The sequence below is a fragment of the Mercenaria mercenaria genome, unplaced genomic scaffold, assembly GCF_021730395.1.
Source record: "Mercenaria mercenaria strain notata unplaced genomic scaffold, MADL_Memer_1 contig_1949, whole genome shotgun sequence".
NCBI classification, from domain to species: Eukaryota; Metazoa; Mollusca; class Bivalvia; order Venerida; family Veneridae; genus Mercenaria; species Mercenaria mercenaria.
Window position 1 is genome coordinate 22,952 of NW_026459970.1, and position 25,283 is coordinate 48,234.

Genomic DNA, 25,283 nt, shown 5'->3' on the forward strand with positions numbered 1-25,283 from the left:
TCTGCATATAAACTTATAACCACTAGCCTAAAGAGCGATATCTTAGCAAATCCTGAACCGATCCGCTCAAATTGTTTAGTAGGCCGCCATTATGTCTTTCGGCCTATGTTGCAATATTAACGACTATTCTAAATGCATATATCGTCAGCATCAGTAGTATAAGAAATGCCGCGTCTGGGACACTTTTTTCAATTTTAATTAGCCACCTTCTTTTTTAAAAATCCAAAGCTGACCAATTAAAAAAAACCCAGATTTTAACAAATTATTGTTAAAACCTTTAGTAAAATATGATTAAACGTTTATAAATTATTTTTATTGATAAAATGTAAAAATGCAAAGCCTCTGGTCTTTAAACTTATACTGAAAAGTAATTTATAATTATTTGTTCATTTTGTTTTACATTGTTAATTTTTAGTATTTTATACAGTAAATTATACAACGGTACTTTATCTTGTAACATTTTAATGAAAAATAAACAATAGTAACCACAGAGTGTACTTGTTTTGTCTTGATATTGAACACTGTTGTACTTTACATTTGGTATATATTTAATTACTTCTTTTGGTGGAGGAAGTCCGAACGGGTCAAAATACAGTCGAAACTCGGTATCTCAAACTCGCTTACCTCGAAATTCCGCTTAAGTCGAAGAAATTTTCAAGTCCCGTCAAATTTCCTTCTTTATATATGTACTTCAACTCCGGTTACGTCAAAATTTGACTTACCGAGATTCCGGATATGTCGAAAGGGATTTTCAGTCCCGTCAATAAAATTCAAGTGCATTGTAAACTTGGTAAGTCGAAGTGAGAAAAATATGCGATAAAATTTCACACATCTCATAGTGAATGTGATTAGTTTTTAACACATGTTCATGTTTATTGCCTAACCAGAAAGCCGTGATGCCGACATATCAAAGGTACGGCCATTATCAAAGTGAGATGATGTCATACTTGTTTGCACGTGCCATAATGATGATTGTTTGATGTAAACACTAGATTTCTTAATCAGCGATCATTTGTTTTTGAAACGTTATGAAAACTGCTTTTAATTTAAACTAAATGAATTCATTAGTTTGAACAGTTGGGATCTTTAATAAGGATTAATTAGAGGTAATCTCGATGAGACTGTAAAAAATAACTTCTTTGGGGAAAGCATCATTCGTTCAAAATGTCAGATCGAAATGCTATCAATCCTCCTGGAGAGAAACGTGGTACGAAAAGGAAACTTGCCTCAAAAAACATTTGAGGTTAGTATCATTTTTATTCTTCGAAAAACTGAAAACTTTGATAAATACAAACTGTACAGAATCGTGTACGCGTAAAGTGCCCAGAGCGTATACACGGCATCAAGAAAACAGTTTTTATTTCTTATTTAATCTTTTCGTAACTTAACCAACTTTTTCCATCATTTCGTCCATATACATCCCTCCTCATAACTCGAATTTCGGTTATCTCAAAATAAAAAGCACGGTCCCTTGAAATTCGAGATACCGAGTTTCGACTGTATATTTTATTTACATAACATACCCAATGTGTTCCAGACCCAACAGAGTCATCTAAATTTATAATTCCACATTCTTTATTTAATTTTGTTTTTGGTAAACCTGCGGTCTCCGAGAGTTTCACTCTTGGTAAATTATTTCTACTAAATACACCCCTAAAGTTTTCAATTTTCAATTGTTTAACCTATCGTTCAATTTCAAAGTTAGAAATAGGTTTGTTTATAAATTTTATTTTTTTTTACTATAGGAATTCGTCTGTAAGGTCTCCGTTGACAATCAATCTGTATACCCTGACCATGTCCCTTACCACTTAACAAAGATGTAATCAAAGGTATTCCAAGACTAGCAGCCAACATACCTAAAAACCCACCGTCTTGTTTTTGTTTTTGTGTTAATTTAATCACTCCAGATCCTACCAGTTGCTTTCTTTGATTAGGTGTAAGATATGGTGATATAATATTTTTCTTATCATTAGCTACCGAAATCATACCATTTCCAAGTATTTTACTAACACCAGTACTGGCAAGACCAGAAAGGGCCCCAATGCCTAGAGGAGCTAATATTTTTGGAACTATTTTTGCTGCCATTGGAAGAATTGTTTTTCCTAACAAACCAGCTAAAGCTCCTACAAGTCCACCATTTTGACCTTGACTGGACATTTGTTTTTTTGAAATTGTAATTTCTAATCCCTTATTATTTCTAATAGACTTTTCAATTTGATTAATTTGTGTTTTTGTTAAAAGTAAAGGGAAGTTTCCACGTAATTGTTCATGTTTTAATCTAAAAGTATGTGGAATTTCATTATTTTAAGCTTGTGCTAAATTTTTTTTCTGTCCATCTGTAAGATTAACTTTATATTCAATATAATTTGATGACATTATATACTTTATATTTATTTTAATTTTTACTTTATTTTAATTTAATTTTATTTAAACAATAACAAGTTCATTTCCAATAGTATTTATTTCAACTGTTTCTTCATACAATACAATTGCATAAACACGAATATTAGCTGCTGGTGGAATATTTAACTTAACTGTTAATGTAATATGCTTAGGATCTTCTGTTATTACTTCCTTTTTATATTCCAAGTTAAAATGAACAAATCCAAATAAATTATAAAAGTTTAATCTATTTAGCAGACTTCCAGTAGTCTTATTATTTTGTTTATAATAATAATTAATTACATCATCATATATTCTTGATATACTTGTGTATTCTGTTTCTGGATAAAAAACACCATTACCAACTTCAAGACGACAGGAGCTCAAAGTGCAATTATTATTTGCTGCATTAACTTTAAATGTATCTAATAAATGTGGGTTATGTTCTTGTGAATTACTTTTATCAGGTCGTTGTAAATAAACAAATACATGTTGTTGTTTTGTTATACCAGCTGTTATTCTAAAGGTTATATTATTTTGTTGTGTATCAGTTGATTGTGTCACCATTTCCCGAAGGTATGACCATCTTGCTTTTGTAAATCTTTCAGCAATTAGATTAAGTCCAAATTCATTGAAAATTAAACGCGGAACCCAAATAATTAATTTTGTTACAATTACTCTACCAGCATCAGCAGCATTAGCTCTAAAAATTAATTCATCATCATCCGTCATCTGCAGTGTTATTTGAATTTGACTTGGAGGTATAATATTAGTTTCTAAACCCTGAAAAAATGAATAATTATTTAATGGAATTTTAGCATTTACCTCACTACCACCCTGGATTAATCCTTTTCTAAAAGCAAAACCTTTATTATCATCAGTAACAGCAGTAGCAGTAGTATCTAAATAAATAAATTCATTTGTTCCAGTTGTTTCTGCATAATCCTTAGATAGTTCAACTAAATCCTTTACGTTTATTACTTTGTATAAATTATTACAATCATATACAATTTTTCCATTTTGTTTAACCACTAACTGATCAATTAATGAAGCTGCATCATTAATTAAAGCAATCTGATCTCCGTCAGCATAATTATTACCATTAGCAAGTTTATTAACTATAAAACTTACTTCAAAATAACCATTAAACCAATCAAAATATGAACTTCTATCATTAATTGTAAAGTGAAATCCGTTTCTTTTGTTGCTTAACATTATTTCCCAAGACAGATATTAAGGCTGTATCTAATTGAATAGGAGTTAGTTCGTATCTTTCACAATATTATTTTGTTCTAAACATGTATATATTATATATTATTTTATTTTTTATAAATTAATCTGTTAATACGTTTACGCTGAGCTGAAGTCCCAGAACCTGACAATAATCTATTTAATCTTATATTAATATCCTCCTCCTCATTATTTGAATTTGTTTTTTTTTGTAATTCCTTAGCAATTAAATTACCAACTGCCGGAGAAGTTTTCTTTTTAAATTTTTCAACAATTTTATTAGCAGCTAAATTTCCGACTTCCGTTCCAACCTTTTTTGTTCCACTTTCTAGCGCAGCTTTTCCTGCAGTTTCCAGAGCTTTTTTTCCAGCTGTGCTAATTGAAGATGCAACTCCACTTGAAAACAATTTCGTTAAAGTGTCAAAGATACCTGAGCCATGTATATTTTCTTCTCCTGTGTGAGCATCAACATAAATAAATATTCCTTTATTTTTGTCATAAACTTTTTTGTACATTATATATTTATATTTCTTTTAAAATTAGTGTAAAACTTGTTTCAACCCCATTAAAATTAATTATTCTACCAAATATGTCTGTAATATATATTCTTATAGAATTTATAATATATTTATTAATTTCAGAATATCCAACTCTGTTTGGTTCTTATGTAAAAGGATAAGCTCTTGTTAAATCTGCAGTACTTAAAGCATAGATAATATCACTAAAATTACCATCAACAAGTGAATTATCAATAAGATCACAATGAATGTAAATTGTATCCACAGAGTTAGTTATATTTGGTGTTGTAGTTCCCCATTCAGTATTTCTCAACGTTTTTTTCTCAAATTCAAGCAATGTATGAAAATTTGACATTCTTAAATCCAACATAAAATTATCAAGAATTGAAATCAAAATCTTAAAACTACTTAAATCAAATTCCAAACTTATTGGGGCAATTTCTGATTTATCAAATTCATAATCACTATTACTTATTAATGTTTCCCTTATATAATTATTGATGTCTGTATAACTGTAAGAACCATTTGTAAATATAATATCTTTCAATTCTTTACCATTATTGTAACGAATTCTTTTATTGTCATATTCATCACTTATATTATGCCAAGAATAGGTCATAGTGTTAATATTATCCAAACCAACAACATAAGTTGGAGTATTTTTAGTGTTGTTTTTAACTGCTTCAGAACTTAATACTATTTTTTGTTCCATTTATATATTCAAGAAAAATATTTTTTATAAAACATTTCGTGTTCGTTTGGTAATAATTCGTTTATTTTCAATAGTTCATCAATTATGCTAATACCTTCGTTTTTTAGTTCTTCATTATTATTTCCAGCATCAATTGAACCACAAATTAACTCCAAGTCATTAACCAATTCTTCTGGATTACATGGACAAACGTCATGCCCTGTCCCCTAATTACTTTTTTAAATTTCATAGATTTTTTAAATTGGTAGGTAATCCTGACTTTTCTGTTAATTCTTTGAATATTTTTCTAGAAGGGAATTGAATGCTTTTATTATTGTTATATCTTTTTTTAATCAGATCAATCAAATCATTATTACTTTAGTGTTAATTACTTCCTTTCCTGTCCTTTGACCCTTAGAAATTTAAATTTTGTTTTGACCTTGAGGTTAATTAAGAACAATAATTAAATTACCATTTTGTCCATTTGACAAAACTTTATATGGATTTAGAACCTTTGTTTTTTTTAGGAAAAACTTGTTTTCGATTATGATGTCTTATTCCCTTTTCCCTATATATTTTTCTTGGCTAAGAATATCATAGATCGGTTCTCTATATTTTTTTAAATTATCCGACTTAGCTGTAATTGCTTTTTTTCCTTCAAATTAAATTCTGAGGGTTTTTTTATTCTACTTATTGCACCAGATTTACTATCCAATTTTTTAATATTCTTTGTTATATTTTTTATGATATCTTCTACTTCTTCCGTAGCCATTTTTTTCATTAGGATTTTCAGATTCTGCGTGAAAAAAGTCAAACACTTCTTGTGGTGTCCAATATTTTTCTTTATCTAAAAGTTCTAAATCAATTTCTCTGTTAAGATCAACTTTAAATTCTTTTGGTCTTGCACCCATTTCTTTTTCTGATTCTTCGGTTGTATCATACTCATCTTCTTTTAATATATCAAATTCTTTTTTTCTGCCATAATCTTCCTGTATTTTATCAATCTCTTCGTCTTCTAGATATTGTAATAATGGTTGTTGTAGTTCCGGGGGCGGTGGTTCTTCCAATAACTCTGCCAATTTTTGTTCTTGTATTTTATCAACAAACCTTTTTGGAAGTAACGCTAATTGCTCTTTAATTCCAGGTAATGCTTTTAACTGACTTGATGATTTTTCTTTTTGACTTTCTATTCCTTTCAGTAATTGGCTTATAAATTTCATTATACATATCCCGATTTGTAGCTTTCTTAATTTTTTCTCTCATTATTTCTTCTCTAAGAGCTCTCATCTTTTGCCCGACTAAGTTTTTTCTTATTCTTATTTCATTGAGTTTTGATTGCATTTATATAATAATGTAAGATAATGTAAAATAATGTAAGATAATGTAATATTATTATATAATGAAAATTCCTAATTATGATACAAAAAGTGATAATCTAATTACTTTAAACAATTTTATCCTTTTTGCCGATTCTGTTTTAAAATTGTTAATTATGTGGATCTTTTTGGATCTGGAAAAACAAAAAACACTAATGCATATGATACGAAAACCTCTTATATATTATGATAAATTATACCTATATGCTAAAACCTAGAACAATCTAAATATCAGGTTTTAAATTATTTTTCTTAAATGGAATTGCAAAAAGAATTAAAGTAGATTCCAAATGAAATACTTGAATATTCGGCTGACCCCAACCAAATTGAACCCTGTGATGATCTTGAATCAGAAAAACAAAAAGTAGTAATATTGATGATTTTGCATGTGAAGATGAAAAGGTTCAAAATGAAAAAACAAAGTACTTTATTCAAGGCTTCACAAAACTGTTGTGTTATTTATTTAAGTCAGTCTTACTTTAAAACACCAAAGATATTCGGATTAACTTTTACATTATTTTTTATTTGAAAGTCCAGGTAAAGGGAAAAAATGATATGATTTGTAATGAACAAAATTTAACCCTAACTCTTCTGCTAATGCAACAAAACAAAAATATGATTTCTTATATATTGAAAGACCAAGGAAGTTTTTAAAGAAAAAACTTTACAGGAATTATTTAGAGGGGATTTTTTAATGATGTAAAACAAATAATGAACCTGACAGTATAAGTAAAGTTAAATTTGATATTGATTTAAGTGATTATGCTACTAAAAAACAATTCAAAAAACTTAAAAAGGAAAGGGAAAATCGTATCTTCACAGAAATAAGGAACTTGATAACACAATGAACAGAGCATTAGATATGGAGTAATGAAATAACCCAACCTAGGAAATCCAGATAAACCCAACGATGCAGTTTCAAGACGGTTTATGTATAAAAATTTTCAAAGTGTAATAGATGACTAAAATCTTGAAGATATTAAAATATAAAACAGACACTAGAAGCAGAAGTAAAGAATATTGAAGAATTAACAAAAGATTTTAAAAGAGTGAATTTTTTAATAGTTCAATTAAAAGGGTTTACAATTGAAGAAGAAATGAAGCTATGGTTGGAATTCTATTAAAAGAACCTGAAGAGAAATCTGATTTGACAGATGAAAACCCATAAAAGAAGTATTCAGAACCAATTTTGAAAAGTTATACAATCAAGTTCAAGAATTAATAAGATAGTATGATTAACATGAAGAACAAAAAGGGAAAAGATTATTGAAGCCGAGAAAAAGTTACAAAATTGTATAATTTTAGAAATCAGAACAGAAATAAATAAACTTAACCTAAATTTGGTAAAAGGGAATCAAGATTTACTCGATACTTTTTCAAATAAATTTGCAGAATATAAATCTGAACGGGAAAAAGGCAGCTTCACAAAGAGGTGATGACCATGACCCCAGCATTAGTTTAAACCCTTTAAAAAAAACTCAATTCTAAAATAGAAAACTTTAAGAAACAACTTCGAATTTTTTAAATTTGTAATGTCGACACACGTCACGATTTAAAGTACGCAGACTTAAGTAATCTTAAGGTTTATTACAAAAAGATTTTGCGCAGCTTAATGCTAAAGTTGAAAAAAAATAAAAATGAACTGGACTTTGTAGTTGAAAAAAACAGTTAAAAAAGGAGAATCAATTACTGCTAAGCTAAAGCAATTAACATAATTAATGACAGCTAGAACATTTTTAAGAAACATCTTCGGATCTTGATTAGTACTGTTGACAGACGTCACAATTTAAAGTTTCGCGGAATTAAGTACACTTACAGAAATATTACAAAAAGATATCAACGAATTAATGATAAAATTAAAAAAATAATAAATGATCTGGACTCTGTAGTTGAAATATCAGCTAAAAAAAGGAGAATCAATTACTGCTAATACTAAAGAATTTCTACTAATACTCAATCAATTTTACCAATACTGAAGCAATTAAAATAATTAATGATCAGCTGGATGTATATGATAAACAAACGTTGTTTATGAAAATAGAATTGACAATATATATATGAAATTAAAAGTTCTGGTGAAGTTACAACAAAACGAGTTTATGATTTAGTGAAGTAATTCTTAAACATGAAAATAAATACAAGGGCATAGAAGAAGAATTGGAAAAAAGAAATAGAAAAAGTAAGACGCGAAGTGTTTCTTTTTGAATACAAAAATAAAAAATTTATCATGTAAAATCACTCGACGACGGTTAAATTTTACCATTACATTTAAGTATTCAATGGAAAAGTATTTTTGATAGCCACGGGGTTGGATTATTTTCATTATATGATTTGTTGAATTCGAGTTGGAGAGAGGAGATCCCTGTTTGATGTGGGCTATTTTGATTTATTTAATTTGGAATCTGGAAATATCGTAGATTATAAAGATCTTATAAACATAAACCAGGACATTAAACTGGCTGTACCGAATGTACCTTTAAAAAATGTGTTTTCAGTCAAAAAAGCCGGAATTTATAAAATATATATCAGGTTTTATTTAAAGTCAACTCAAAGGAGGGAAGCATGCCCAATATCACATTTAGTTTTTAGGTGGTGGCCCAGAAGTTTTATTTTGGGGAATTTCCCCCCGGGAGGGGTAAATATAAACCCGTGGTTAAGTGACATAAGTGACCTCAGTGGGCGATGATGCGAATATGTTCAGTGACAATCCGTCAGTATCTGTGTATGAGAAAAAAATCAAAATTTATCTAACAGAAAAGACAATGTTTGACATTAATCCTTATAGCGATTCATCATCTACAAAAGTATCATTTCTTCTTTTGCCAGGTAGTTATGCTAAATTCACATATTGGAGGAATATATAATTATAAAGAAAGTAAACTTTTGAATTAAAACATTATTTAAAGTTTTAATTACTGTATTTTATTTAACTGAATAATTTTAAAATAATGGGAATATTCAATAAATAAAACGAAAAAGTAAGTAAAATAGAAAGACAAATAATAAGAAAACCTCCATTGTTTTTAACATCTGCAACAGAAGACGTTGCTGGATTATTTCAATGGAAAGTTGTAAATGCTAGTCCTGGTTTAGTTCAAAATGGTAATAATGTAACAATTAATTTTAATTGCATTTTAATTATTCTTGTTGATGCAATTAAATTAGATAAAGGAGAAGCAAAATTGGAATTAAAAAGCAAAGAGAATAAAATTCTTCGAAGTTATAATGTAAAAAATAACAGAAAAAATGAATCTATTTCTATTAATTATGCAAATCAATTTCAAACAATGTGTAATTTATATTAATTCTTTAAAAAGTTAAGAATATTCAATTACAATTTATGGGTTCTATAATTTTAAAAATTAATTTTAAGAATAAGCTAATGTATCAAACCCTTTATACAAGAATATACTTTTATCGTCATAACATGATAAAGATGTTTTATTTACAATATAACTGGAAAGATTGTGTTTATCAGAACGAATAACTTTAAAGGTGTGATTACTTTGGGTTGAATTAAACAAAGTATCTTTGTAACTTTTACGAACTATTGTTTTCTTGACAACATGTTTTTTTTAAATTTCCCTTTTCATTTTTTAATCTCCTGGTTTTCCTTCCCAGGCGAAATTTTGTAATAAATATGAATACATTTTACTTCTTAATCCAACAAATTCAACAATGGGAATTCCAGCACTTCGTCTTTAAACTTTCCAATTACTTTTTTATATTGTCGAAAAAAAATTTTTAATTACTATCGTAATTCACTATTATCAAATAAATCTTTGCCTTATAAAAATCCTTATATGCATCTTTGGTTTTTATTTACAACATAATGAATCAGTGTCAGTGAATAAAAGCTTTGCTGAGTTTTTATACTTTTCCTTAATGTAATTATAATGAAAATCATACATTAAATGTTTTGATAAATCTAGAATGCACATTCCAACATAACAAGGTCTGTTTAATAACAAACTTTCTTTTATTCTATGAATACCAAACAAATTCTTGTTAAACATCGTTGAACTAACAAATGAAGGTTTGGCAATGTATTTTAATAAAAGGTTTTCATCATGTGTTAATTTAATATTGATTCTTTTACGTAAATTCTCCATCGTCTTACCGAACACAGAACTATTCGTCATAACATGATAAAGATGTTTTATTTACAATATAACTGGAAAGATTGTGTTTATCAGAACGAATAACTTTAAAGGTGTGATTACTTTGGGTTGAATTAAACAAAGTATCTTTGTAATTTTTATGAACTATTGTTTTCTTGACAACATGTTTTTTAATTCCTTTACATTTTTTAATCTCCTGGTTTTCCTTCCCAGGCGAATTTTGTAATAAATATGATAATTTTACTTCTTAATCCAACAAATTCAAACAAAGGGAATTTCCCGCAGCTTCGTCTTTAAACTTTCCAATTACTTTTTTTTTTATTGTCGAAATAAAATTTTGAATTACTATCGTAAACACTATTATCAAATAAATCTTGTCCTTATAAAAAACCTTATATGCATCTTTGGTTTTTTTTTTCAAACATAATGAATCATTTTTCAGTGAATAAAAGCTTTGCTGAGTTTTTATTTTTTCCCTTTAAATTGTAATTATAAGGAAAATCAACATTAAATGTTTTGGGTAAATCCCGAAGCACATTTTCCAAAATAAAAAAGGGCGTTTAAACAAACTTTCTTTTTACTATGAAACCAAACCAAAAATTTTTGTTAAAATCGCTTTAACAACAAAAGAAGGTTTTGGGAATGTATTTTTAAAAAAAGGGGTTTTTATCTTTTGGGGAATTTAATATTGGGTTCTTTTACGTAAATTTTTCATCGTCTTACCGAACACAGAAATAAATTTATTAACTTAAAAAGGTCTTTTTTCAAAAGAAATTTTTTTTCCTTTTTGATCTTTTTTTATATTAAAAATTTAATTTTCCCTTTTTAAAACCAAAAGGGCTTTTTATCCAAAAATTTTAAAATTTTTTTTGTATTTTTTTTCCCTTTTTAAACCCCAATTGTGTATATAGTTCAAGATTTTTAAAAGAAAAACATAATTTTGTTTTTTATTTAAGTTGGAAACCCAATTTTTTTTACATTTTCTTTTTCCTAAATTTAAAATTTTGTTTTTAAAATTTTTTACTATAATTTGAAAAACCCTTCTCTGGGATTTTAAATTTTTTTCGGAGCTAAAGGAAACGCTGTGTACCCGTATGTAATTTTTTGGGAAAACAAAAATAAAATTCAAAATTTTAAAATTGTTTTACCTTTTGCAAATTTAAATTTTTGTATTGTTTTAAAGTGCCCCTTTAAAGTTTCCGGGGGCAAAGGGTCGACACATGGCCCAACCGTAAAGAAATTGGCGCGAGGTTAAAAATGTATTTAGATTCTAATTCGGGATCATAATCTTTCATTATTTTTTGTTTGCTTACTGTATCTGTTTAAAATGTATTTTTTCCCCCCTTCTCACCCCTTTTAATAAAAAGAACTTTCTATCAGTTTTAAAAATCTAATTTAATTTCCCAGTCTTTTTTAAAATTTGCTCCCAAGCAAAACCCGGCTACTAAAATATGAAAAGGGTTTAAATTTGAGTACTCTAAACATAGTTTTTCTAAATTTTCAAATAATCAGCAAAAATTTAACGTCAGTTTTTAAATATAGATAATGATTTCCCCCTTGTTTTAATTTTAAATTTTTCCAACTTTTTGCATGTTTCAATTCATTTCGTTTTGTTTCTTTTAAAAATTGTAAAACCTTTTTTATGAGGTAATTTTGTTTTTTTGAAAGTTTTTAATAAATTAAGTTTACTTTTATCAAATTTTGAGATTTTTTTAATTCTGGAATATTTTTTTTTAAGTTATCCCAATGATTTAGCATTAAATTGGGAAAGAATCATAAAGACCTTTGGAAATAATAAAAAGCCATATATCTTTCCTATTGTTTGGGTTTCATTTTTTCTTTTTTAAATTTTCCTATTTGTTTCTAACAAAATGACCCTATAACCCCTTAAATTTTTAAAAATAAACGGAATTTTGTGTGTTGTCTATAAATTTTTATTACATTTGAGTGAGCAACTTCCTCAAATTTTCCCTTTTTCGTGTCCGTACGGTTTTTTATTTTCCCCTTTTTTTTTCACAGATTGAAAAAACTTTTGTTTTTTAAATTTTTTTCGTCTTTTTTTTGCTTCTTAGTTTTTTGTTAAAAGTGTTTTAAATTTTTCCTGACAATATTCCTCTTCCTCAAGCTATTTTCAATAAACTTATAAACTGCATTAGGCCTCTGTAAACTTGTGTTGGTTTTATATTATCGTCATAACAACAAACAACTTTATAACCGTAACCACAATCTATATGTTTTTGATATGGTTCAGTAAATGAAGATTCAGGTGACGGTAAAGCAGTTAAACTTTCTTAGTTATTGATTCAAAATCAGCATAAATTACAAACGGTACTGCTAAACCTTATGATAATTTTTAAATTGTACTTTACTTCCCTCTTTTGGCATTTTTACAGCTTGGACACCATTAATAGCTAAACAATTTGGAATGTGTTCATTTAATATTCTTTCTTGAGTAAAATGCTGCAGGCAGCTTTTACAGAAATGTTGTTTATGTTGATGTTTTGTTTTTTAAACATTAATCTATTAAAGTCTTTTATCCAAACATAATGTTGTCGATTTGTTATTTTATCATTAGTAATTAGCAACATGTCACAGTGTTCTTCGTATTGATATTTTGATATGTACAATGGATAAATACTTGTAGGTTCTTCATAACCAAATATATTAAATGAAATATCATTTAAAACTTCTATTTTAGGTATATGATTTAATGTAACAGGAAATTTAATTCCAGAATAATCAAGATCGTTTATAAGCTTTTTGTAATTTGAAACTCTTTTGGAATGTTTTGTTACAGGAAATTTAAATGACACCATCTAAAACATTCATTATCATCGTTCTTTATATTTATTAATCCTTTCTTTGGATTCTGTAATGGTTTTGGTAACTCTAAATAACTTGAAGCAGCCAGTGGTGTATATTTAAATCTATTTATATAATGAGCATCAACTGACTCTATTCTCCAACCACTTCCTTCTGAAATCCAATTACCAATTTATTTATTATTTCATCAAAAGCTTGACGTAAAGTGTTTTCTATTTCGTTTGTGTTAATAATTTCTAAAGCTTTTGATTGAAAATAAGCTGATTTATATGTTGTATCTGTTGCACTTATTTTTACAAAAGTTATTTTTAGTACAATATTTATTTTTATACCTTTTAAAGCTTTAAGTTCAGATTTAAGTATTTCATAAGAGTCGTTTATAGTTAAATGTAATTGATTTTTTGGATCTTGTCTATATTCAATCTAAATTTCAAATTTCTTATAATATTGCTTTGTAGATCTCTCAATTTCCATCTATATATTATATTTAGAGAAAAAAATCACCAAGGAAAAAAGGATTAAAAAATAATAAAATAAATAAAGTTTAAGAAGAAATAAAATATTTAAATTTATATCTTTTTCCGCTGGTTTTTGATATTCCACTTTTAACTTGTTTTTTTCCTTTGCAGCACATTGTTATTAACCCAGAATTAATATCGAGGTCTTTGGATGCTGCATATGTGCTTTTTATATGTTTTTTTCTTCATTAGTATCACATTCGGTTGCAATAACGTTTTAGGATTGTTCGAATTTATTTGGTCTGGGACAATCACGTAAACCTTTCGGCATTTTCTTCTTCAGTTATAGACTAACCACAGTCTCATTCAAATAAATCCTTTCTTATAGATAAGGATCTTATAACATTTGTATTTTCAATCACATGATTTTATATTCATCGCTAACTATTTGATCAAGTTTTGATTTAATAACGTTTCTTCTTTTGAGTACTTTTTTTTATGAATTATTGTCTGGCTTCATTATTTCTCCTAAAATGCTAGATAATTTTGGCATAATCATTCTATCTACTTTTCCATTAACCATCTATATATAATATACTTATAGAAAAAAATCTCTAAAAAACACACGTAAAGAAATTATATTGATTTGAGAAATTTGTTTATATTATCTATATCTTTTGAATAGGTTTTTAAGGTTATTTTATCTAAATTGCTATCAATTGTTAAAACTTTAATACCTTCTTGAGACATTCTGTTTAACCATTCTTCGTGTAATTTGTGTAGTTTTTCTAAATAATCTAAACCAACTCTGTTTTCTTCAGTTCTGTTTCTTTTTTGAAGTCTTTGAAAACATATTTTAGGGTCGGTTTTAACATAAATAAAAGCATCAATTGGGTTTTTTCCGTACACTTTTATAATATGATCAGTAAAGAAAAGATTGTTTATACTGCCCATCGGGTCATTTATAACACCGTTGTCGTGGTGTTGTTTTGTAAAAACGTTACTGTTAGTTAAATAACAACGTTCGAGGACAGAAACACTATCAAACTGTTTAGCAGAAGATAACATTTTTATATGACTGTTTAAAGTTGTTAGCTGAAAAGGAAATAAATATTTGGAATGTTCTTGAGCAGCAAGTTCAAAAAGATTATATGAGTTTCCGCTTGGGTCCATAACATTTTGCCATTCATGAATTGGTTCTGGAATTATATTAAAATTAGGATTATATTCTTTAATAATAGCTAAAAGCGTACTTTTTCCAGATGCAATATTACCTTCGACTGATATAATTTTTCTCATTTATATAAAATACTTATAGAAAAAATCTTTAATATAACTCTTCATCTTTTTTACTTTTATATCCGTTAAGTTTAAATTCCTTCATATGCATTTCAAGAGGTGTTGAATAGTATTTTTCTTTCTGTATTTCTAGCAGTATTGTAAAAATATCCTGAATAACTTTATTTGGATCTTCTTTGCTTATTTTTCCGATCCGTGCTTTTGTTATTAGTTGTTTTATTTTGTGGTGGTGCAATTTTAAAATAGCTTTTTTTGTTTTCAACTTTTAGTCTATTAATAAATATAGTAATTATTGATGGAACAGCGCCAGCAACTGCTACAAATATAGGAATAGCTGGAACAAGTGCTAATGCAGCCGAGCAACCAAAAATACCTGCTGTAATCTGTAATCCTGTATTTACTCTTCCACAAAACTTATAACTTTTTCTATATGCAGCAGCAAGTTTAGTTAAGTGGTCTATTAATTGATCTATTGTTTCTATTCCATTAGAAATTAGATTTTTATTACTCATTTATATAATATATTTTTAATTTAAATTTCTTCCAATTCACTAAATGGAACCCAGCTATTAAATTTTTCATTGTAACCTTTCCATTTTACTAAAGCTTGTTTTTTCTTATAGTCTCGTCTAATAACTTTTTCTATTCTAAAAACCTCTTGTTTAGTATGCAAAAGTTCTTGTTCATAAAATGAACCCTGAATTATTTCATTATTTAAATCTTTTATAGTGTATGTTCTTGGATTTGTATTAATAATTCGATAAATTATAAATATCTCCTCTGTCCAGTTTGGTGTATATCCTTTTTCAAAATGTCGTTTAAGTTTGCTTAAGCGAACTCGATCGCCAATTTTAAATTTTGGTTTACTCTTTGGTATCTTTAAATTACCATATAAGTTAAAGTAAACAGTACCTTTATTTAAGTTTTTACTGGCTTTGGTTGGTGTCATTTTTATACTAGAATATTTTGTTTTGTTATATTTATCAACCATTTCCTGTAAATTATCTAAATAAGTATAAGTATTATTTGCTGTAAAATATTTCCACATTATTCTTTTTAAACCTCTATTAAATCTTTCGATTACGACAGCCTTTCCTTCATTAAATGTATGATACATGTTAATCTTACTTTTATTCAAAAATGAGTCAAACTTTTTATTATAAAATTCTTTTCCTTCATCTACCTATAAATTTGTCGGTGTTCTGTCTTCAGAAATTATTTTTTCAAATGCTTCAGTAACAGATTCTCCAGTTTTATTCTTTAATGGAATAACCCGAGCATATTTACTGAATATATCAATAACGGTTAATAAGTACTTTACTCCTTTATTATATTTTGAAAAGGCTTGCATATCAACTAAATCAGCAGACCAAGTATCATCAATGTCATTAACAATCACCCGTCGTTTCCTAAATTTTCTTTTAATCGGTTTGTGTAATTCTTCTGCTAATTCATCACTCCAGCGGTAGCTTGGTGCAGTTACTTCGGGGGTATACCCCCTTTTCCCATTTTTTGACTTTCGTTTTTGCCCAAGACCAAGTTTGTATTTCGTTTTAATTGCTGGTTTTACAACTAAATGTTTTGCAATCTTTTCTCCAAATGTTTTTGATTTAGTGTTATTTAAGCATTTGTTTGTCACATGTACTTTTTTTACACCGTTGCCGTAGCAAAAGTCATGGTCCATACATACTGCGTCTAGTTCGTCAACAAGGGGTCCGTTATCTAAAGGATTTCCTGGCCCACAATAGTTATATCCTGGAAGTGTTAAAACTTTTTTAGGTAATAAAGGTAACATTGCTTTATGAATATCTAAATTACCTGCTGTGATAGTATTTTTAACAAACTTTGATTTCATTTTTCCACAAGATGAACAGGTAGCCATTATCATTCTTTTCCCGTTTTTTGCTGTAACATAGTGGGATTTTTATTATCGTAAATTTTCTTTCTTTCAACAATATATTTTATTCTGTAAACTCATCTATATCAAATGTATTTAAAATTATTTAAAGACTAATAATGTAGTTACTAATACAAAATAAGTTTAAAGACCAGAGGCTTTGCATCTTTACATTTTATCAATAAAAAATAATTTATAAACGTTTAATCATATTTTACTAAAGGTTTTAACAATAATTTGTTAAAATCTGGGTTTTTTTAATTGGTCAGCTTTGGATTTTTAAAAAGAAGGTAGCTAATTAAAATTGAAAAAAGTGTCCCAGAAGCGGCATTTCTTATACTACTAGCATCCTTTTGTTTACTCGTTACTGTGTCAAAATTATTTACTGTGATTAACATATACAAAAAAATGTACTTTGACGCTAATTAGTCCGAGAATTTCAACCATTTTAAGCGGGTATGCAGTTGTGAAACTAAACGATAGTTAAACAAATATATATCAATGTAACTTCCGGGCAGTTGCGGTCAAGAAAAAAATAAGTGGGACTTAAAAACTTACTATAGTTGGAACGTGAGATCTGTGGTATTTTGTGGTCAAAACTGTTCTAAAATGGCATATGCACAGTATGATACAGAGATAGACTCAGACACAGGTGCAAATATTGAGGTTAATGTACCAATATGGGTGGGGTGATAGCTTTGAAAATACCTGGTCAGTCCAAAACAGTAGGAAAAGAAAGAAGAAAAATAGCAGTGTTGACAGCGATGAATTTTTGAAAATGTCTACTGATGAAAAACTTGTAATACTTTTTGAAACTATGAATAAAAACTTTTCGAAACTCGAGTCACTGGATGAGGAACACCAGTCATACTTTTGTGATTACATAAAAATAAACGTTAAATGGCTTACTAGAGAATATATTATTATAAACAAGAGGAATCTCGGCAATGGTGGTCAACAGATGAATACTGTCAGGATACGAATTATTTGACCCAGGGAATTTCCTTCGCCTACAGTAATTTGAGCAATGAAATGGATTCAATCGCTAAGGTGACTATGTCTTAGACTAGCCGACAAGCGATGTAGAATGTCTTTTGTTTAAAAGTAGAGGTGGTAAGACCATATATCTCATACATAAGATGTTTCTCTGGCTACCGTGCCAAAATGATTTGTGTACCAATTTTTTCGTAAATGACTTTGATTTTGAGCTTGATAATTTCAGACCGACAGACCGACCGACATCTACAAAACAATATACATTGTACCTTCTTCGAAGGGGGTTTAATTATGTCATTTACCAATACTAAGTGACCTCCATATCAAATGTGATCTTAGACCAAAGCATTCTCTTGTTATTTGGCAAAATAAGTTCTACTGTTCTGGGTTAATGTGACCTTGATCTTTGGCCAAATAAACCTCATTTGCTGATCATGATAAACCTTCCAATTAAATTTCATTATCCTAGGCCCAAGCGTTCTCAAGATATCGTCCGAAATCGGTTTAAATATTAAGGTTCAATGTGACATTGGCCTTTGGCCTACTGGTCTCAAAATCAATAGGGCCATCTGCTGGTCATGTTCAACCTTCATATAAAGTTTCGTGATCCTAGGCCCAATCGTTCTCAAGTTGTAATCCGGAAACGGTTTAACTGTTCCGGGTCACTATGACCTTGCCTTTTAACATACTGACTTCAAAATCAATAGAGGTCATCTGTTAGTCATGATCAACATCCCCATATTGTTTCATGACCATAGGCCCAAGCGTTCTAAAGTTATTTTCCAGTAACGGTTTAACTGTTACGGGCCACTGTGACCTTTATCTTTGACCTACTGATCAACCACTCTTTTAAGTTTCTAGATGCTAGGCCCAAACACAATCTCGTTAGAGTCCGAAATCGGTTATCTGTTCCGGGTCACTGTGACATTGCCCTTTAACATACTGATCTTAAAATCAACAGGGGGCATTTCTGGTCATGATCAACTTCTCTACTAAGTAACGTGATCCTAGGCCTAAGCGTTCTCAGGTTATCATCCGTAAACGGTTTAATTTTCCGGATCACTGTGACCTTGACCTTTGACATACTTATCTCAAGATCAATAGGAGTCATATGCTGGTCAAGCCAAACCTCGCTTTCAATACTGATGATACTAAGCCCAATCGTTCTTGAGTTATCATCCAGAAACCAATTGATCTTCGGACCGACCGACCGAAATCTACAAAACAATATACATTGTATCTTCTTTGAAAGGTGGCTTAATCGTGTCATTTACCAGTCATAAGTGACTTCCATATCAAGTGTGATCTTAGACAAAAGCATGCTCTAGTTATTTGGGAAATAAGTCCTACTGTTCTGGGTCAATGTGACCTTGCCTTTTGACCCACTGATCTCAAAATCAATAGGTTTTATCTGCTGGTCATGATCAGCCTCAATTAAATTTCATGACCCTAGGCCTAAGCATTCTCAAGTTATCGTCCAGAAACGGTTTAAATGTTACGGGTTACTGTAATCTTCACTTTTGACCTACTGATCTCAAAATCAATAGGGGTCATCTGCTGGCCATGACCAATCTCCCAATTCAGTTTCGTGATCCTAGGCCTAAGAGTCTCAAGTTATCGCCCGGAAACGGTTTAACTATTCCAGGTCACTATTACCTTGACCTTTAATCTATCGATCCAACATCAATAGGGGTCAGCTGCTGGTCGTGATCAACCTTACTATTAAAGTTTTTTTTGTCTTAGGCCTAATCGTTCTCAAGTTATCGCCCGGAAACGGTTTAACTGTTCCGGCTCATTGTGACCTTGACCATTGACCTATTATTTTCAAAATCAAGGTCATTTGCTGGTCATGAACAACCTTTCTTTTAGGTTTTGTGATCCTAGGCCCAAGCCTTCTGAGGTAATCGGACCCACCTGCCTATCAAGTTTCATGATGCTAGGCCCAAGAGTTCTCAAAGTTATCATCCGGAAACCGATTGGTCTACGGACTGACCGACCAACCGATCGACATAACGACAGACCGACATCTGCAAAACAATACACCCCTCCTTCTTTGAAGGGGGGCATAAAATATTAACCTGAATCCAAATACAAATTTAAGCACACACTTAAGATTCAGGAATGTGTTACAGTTCACCAAAACTAAAATCATGTTCATATACCGTAACGTATGTTTACGTTCTAAATATAAATACCAAAGAAAAGTGTTGAATACCTGCAGTTTTCCATTCAGTAATGTCTATATCCGGAAATAATCCACTGCAAGGCTTTCTGTCTTCATCTAATTTAACCAATGCGTAATCAAGACCAGCCTTCGGCGGATCACTCCCAGTATCGCCTGCGTAAGTATGTGCTTTTCTTAGACAGCCAAAACGCCTTTTCTGTCCAAATGTCTTCCTGTTTCCTACATTAGGTTGATAACAAATGAATTCATCGTCTTCGTATTCCCCTTTAGCTTCCGTAACAAGTACATGAGCACAGGTAAGACAACACAGTCCGTATCTTGGTAGTTCAAGAAAGCCTCCTAATGTTCCAAATTCATCTTCGTTTTCCATACCACCAATTTTGCAACCCATCTTTACATCTGTATGTATTTCGTCAGGCCAACCCCCTGCTTTCAGGTCAACATATCCTTCCCTTACATCCGTTTCGTAGATGATCGAGTTTTCACTCGTCAGAGTCTTTGGAAACTCTTTTTCTTTGATTGGGATAACGCCTTTGATATGCACATAAAAAACTATGCATGTCCTTTTGATCAAATCAGGCTCAGGCTCAGGTTTCATGTAACGTTTCGATTTAAATGAACTGCCAGCTATAATTCTCAAGTTTGAATGGTCTTTGGTAAGGCTTTCCACATATTTATTTATACATCTTTGTACATCTAACATTACTTCTTTGGTTGGGAAAAGATCTTGCACATTTTCCTGATATATTACACTCCTGTTCTCAAGACTGAACTCTTCTTTTCCACGTATTACTAGATCATAATCAAAAGCAAAATCTATATCGGCATTTTCCTCTTTTGTTACAACAACAAAAACAATATCGCTCTCTTCACCGGATCTGTAACCTGCCCAAACTCTTAAGATTTTACTTGGATTTGTCAAATATATCTTCTTACATATTTTGCATGTTATAATGTCGATAATTTCTGATGACCTTGGAAAGACCATACACGCTGTCTTTAATTGCTCCTTGTTGGGTAAATAACCATCTTCCAGTAAGATCTCAATATCCAACTTATCATGTAGTTGCACACTAAGATCCCAAAGTTTCGTATGTTTCTCTGGAACGATTAATTTATACATAATTTATTTTAGGTCGATTGTGAAGGAAGCTCTACAACTTATATTAATCACTCTCGACACCTCATTCCTGATGGAATCCATCGCCACGAGGGTATGAGAGAATAGGCTAGTTTCCCTTTTAATGCTGAACGCCAAGCAAGGGAGCTACTTGTACCATTTTTCACGTCTTTGGTATGACGCGACCGGGAATCGAACCCACGACCTCCCGCACTCAAAGCGGACGCTCTACCACTAGGCTATCGAGGCGGTAAGATCTGGAACGATTGCTGCAGATAATGGCAATTATTAGATAGTGTTTTGTTTTGCGCCTTGGAATCCGGTTATAATTTAAATCTTTACATGGCAATACATGTAGTTTCTCTCAATTGTATTTTTATACTTGTTACATGTATAAATGTTCAGTTCTGCGCAACCAGGGTCTAGAGGACATGGCCGGTAGCATGCAGTTTAAATGCCGTCCACAGGCATAATCAATCCAAGCCTGCAATACGTGGTTCCCAGTTTTCATATTTTATTTATTGAAACAACTAAATAAATCTTTGGTCATAAATTTTCCAATGAAGTTCAATTCTTATTTCTCATAGATATAAAACGACTCAGTTATCCGTCTATGAAACGTACGTGGTTCATCCATACCGTATAAGTACTTTTTCTGCGGGAACTATATTTCTGCGTTTTTGCGGAAGACAACAAGACCGCAGATTTAAAATCCACAGAAAATATGTCCTGACATGCCGCGATACGATGATACAAGCCGCCATTATAATCCGGTTAAGTATAAGACAATGTCCGATAGCGTTATCGGCTTTTGTTCCACATGTAGCCGAAGGCCGACGAAGCAAGTTTAAAAAATTTTGTAGTAACGGTAATATAATAGAACTGTTTTATTATTGTTTTGCTGTTGAATAAACATAATAAAAACATCAAATTTGTTTTGATTTTCATTCACTATTTAGCAGTCAGATGCCAGTTTCAATTTTCTTAAATTATGTGACAAACACAATCCATTGTATCCTTTGTGTCTATTGTTAATCGATCCATCTGGTGATGGTCATATTTATCGTTATTTGTATGGGACTTGAAAAAGGCGCGATTAACAAAAATTATCATACCGTTACAATGCACAGATGAGAATGTAGATTCAAGCATTTTTTGTGTCTGTTTGGCATGACTGTATTTATAAAATGACTGTTTTCTTGCGTTTTTATTTAACACTATGTGATATTGACGATGTCACATTAGTATTCGTCAACTTTTGTTTTCAATCTGGAAGCCAGCATAACTGTCAAAATAACAACAAAATACGTACTTGTTTATTTGAAAATAATAAAACAACCGGTGATTACAGAACCGCAGAAATAAATCCAATCAACGTGAGAATGAAAACACCGCAGAAATAAGGTACACAGAAATTTAATACCTGTCTACCTCATTTTTGAAAAAATCGCAGAATATTAAGCCCGCAGAAATAAGTCCTTATACGATATATTAACATGTAAGTTAAGCGTTTGTATTAGATTTCTTACAGTTTTTTGACGAAGATCGCTATTGACAACTGACAGCCAAAACTTTTTACCCCGTTACATGGAAAAGAATGTGGCTTAGTTCAGGGTGTAGTTGGATCCGAGAGGTAAACGCAAAGTATGAGAGAGAATACTGTAAAGGCAGTTTTATCACCAATCTGAATTATTATTTAGACATGAACAATACTGTATCCTGTGCAGTTGTGTCCACTCAGTTGAAAGCGCCAATGTAAAATGTTTAAATTTCGTTTTCGAGAAATAATTCATAAAGTCAAAATGTATTTCCTTAACATGAAGGTCATAATGCCCCTCTAGATTGGCCACCTGTGTTACACAACTTTATTGAACAGTTTTGGCAGATGATTATACATGGAAAATGTTTGTGAAATTAGTTTAAATAAGGCCAGTTGATTCTGACCAGAATATTTTTAGCATATACTATATCAATACAGCCAGGTAATGTTTTTGTGTTCTTTGATGAAACTGAGTATTTGTATAATCTTCATAAAGGGGCACACAAGGATCATTTATGTGGAATTATTTTAGAATCGGACCAACAGTTGGTCATTTTAAATGAGTTATCACTTATCTGAGGGAATCTGAAAAGCAAACTCTGTTTCTTTTGCAAAGATAACATATGCCCTTCGATGTTATCATAATTTAGCCAACATAGGAGCATACGAAAAATTATCAGAGAAATCGCTATGTTGATACATTTTGAAGCGCTTCTCTAGATATAGGGAAAAGTGACCACATTCACCCGGCTTCCATGTTGAATGAAAATAATTTTGACGGTCATGGTAGTGGGACACACAAAAACCATTTTAAAACTGGACCAGTAAATTCATATAAGAAGATTTGTAGTTTCCATAACATTCATATTAGGAAAAGTGACCACACCCTCTAGCGACTAATCGGAATAATTTGAACAATCTTGGTAAATTGTCACACAAAGACAAAATGTTTGGAATCATTTTAAAGTCGGGCCAGCAGCAGGCTTTTGGAGGCTATTTTTTCCAAATTTAGTAGAGTTTCACACAAGGACTATTTGTATGAAAATTATGTTACAATATTTAATTATTTTAAATATTCGATTGTATACATGTAGGTAAAAGTGACAAAGCCGTCTTGCGGCAATTTATTTTTGACGCGTTGGAATAATCTATAAAAATCTTGATAAAGGGTCACCTTTTATGATGCTATCATTCAAACATTTGAATTTTTAAAAATATCTTATCATGTTCACCAAATATGAAATTTATTCTCTCTTTATTACCTTAAGTTTCCAATAAGCCGGAAACCAAATATATATACAGTGTTTAATTTGTGTTTAAAGGGTTACATCATCTAAAACTAAGTATTATAAATCGTAGACCAGATTTTTAAATCGTAGACTATTTTTTCAAAGACCTAATTTTCGTAAAATAGTGTTACAGAAAAGAAGAAGAACGTATCTGTGGTTAAATCATACCGATTTATAATTCTTCCAGCTATTGATTAGTCTTTTCAGGCTTATACGAGGATGGTATAAAAAGTAATGCAACCAATGGTGTTAAATGACAACTAAAGGTTGGATTAAGAAAATCTTTATTTCAAACCTTCAAAGTAACCTCCTTTGACAGATACACAACGTCTCAATCTTTTAATCCAATCCTTAAAAGCTTTTCTTTTTCAGGTATATCACAAAGGAGGTTAAATATGGCGGCCCCCTACTTTTGGCGGGATGTATATTTTCTGCCTTCAAGCTTTTTCTTGAGACGAGGGAAAAGGAAAAAGTCACAGGGGGCTAGATCCGGAGAATAGGGTGGTTGTTTTTGAACATATACTACCTGTTCATTCAAAAACGACTTTACAATCCCAGCCTTGTAACTCGAGGCGTTATCATGTAACAAATGGATGCCTCGGATACCCGTCTTTGGCCGACGTTTCTGGAAATACTTGAGAAGCTTTGTAAGAACTTTTTCTTATAAAACTTGGCATTCATTGATTTGCCTTTAGGTACAGGAACCTGGATGGCGAGACCTTTAGTAGTGAAAAATATGGCATACATAACCTTTTTCACACTTGCAATCCTTTTGGCAATGCAAGGCCTTCTGGCATTTTTGGTGAGCCATACTCGGTTACTAATTTTTCGATGCGGTTCGAAGAAATGTATCCAATACTTATCACCTGTTACTACATTCATGAATGTTTTTGATCGTATCTTGGAAACCTTTTCAAAAGCTTGCGCACCATCTTAACGAGCGTGCGTTTTTGCTCATCAGTGAGCAAATGCGGGACCCATCTAGCTCTTTTCTTCTTCAATTTCAAAATATTTCGCAGAATGCGCAACACAGATGCTTTTAAAATGCCAACCATGTCCGCAATCTGCTGAGAAGTATATCTTGCGTCAGAAAGTACTATTTGTTTAATTTTTTCAACAATCCTTGAACAACTTGCAGACTTAGTTCGACTCACGCCTGCACAAAATTTCCTAACCCACATGCAAACTTTGGAAAAAAACATTTCATCACTACAATAAACAGCACATACGTCAGCATAAATATCCTTTGAACCTCTTCAGAGTGAAGCGCAAGTCTTAATGTAAGACCTAAATTCGTTCGCATTTTTACACTTTTACCAACCATTTTGCCTAACCGCCAACGAGTAGGGTTTGTGCAA

At 30.6% G+C, this 25,283-nt stretch overlaps 1 protein-coding gene across 1 annotated transcript in view; it reads right to left on the reverse strand.

Annotated features, from left to right (window-relative positions):
- LOC128552020 (uncharacterized) overlaps nucleotides 1-21,099 on the reverse strand; it is a 33,262-nt gene extending 12,163 nt beyond the window's left edge. Inside the window, exon 1 of the mRNA XM_053533014.1 lies at nucleotides 20,007-21,099. Coding sequence (XP_053388989.1) covers nucleotides 20,007-21,099 — 1,093 coding nt within the window. The remainder of the gene's footprint in view (nucleotides 1-20,006) is intronic.
- Between the last annotated feature and the right edge of the window lie 4,184 nt (nucleotides 21,100-25,283).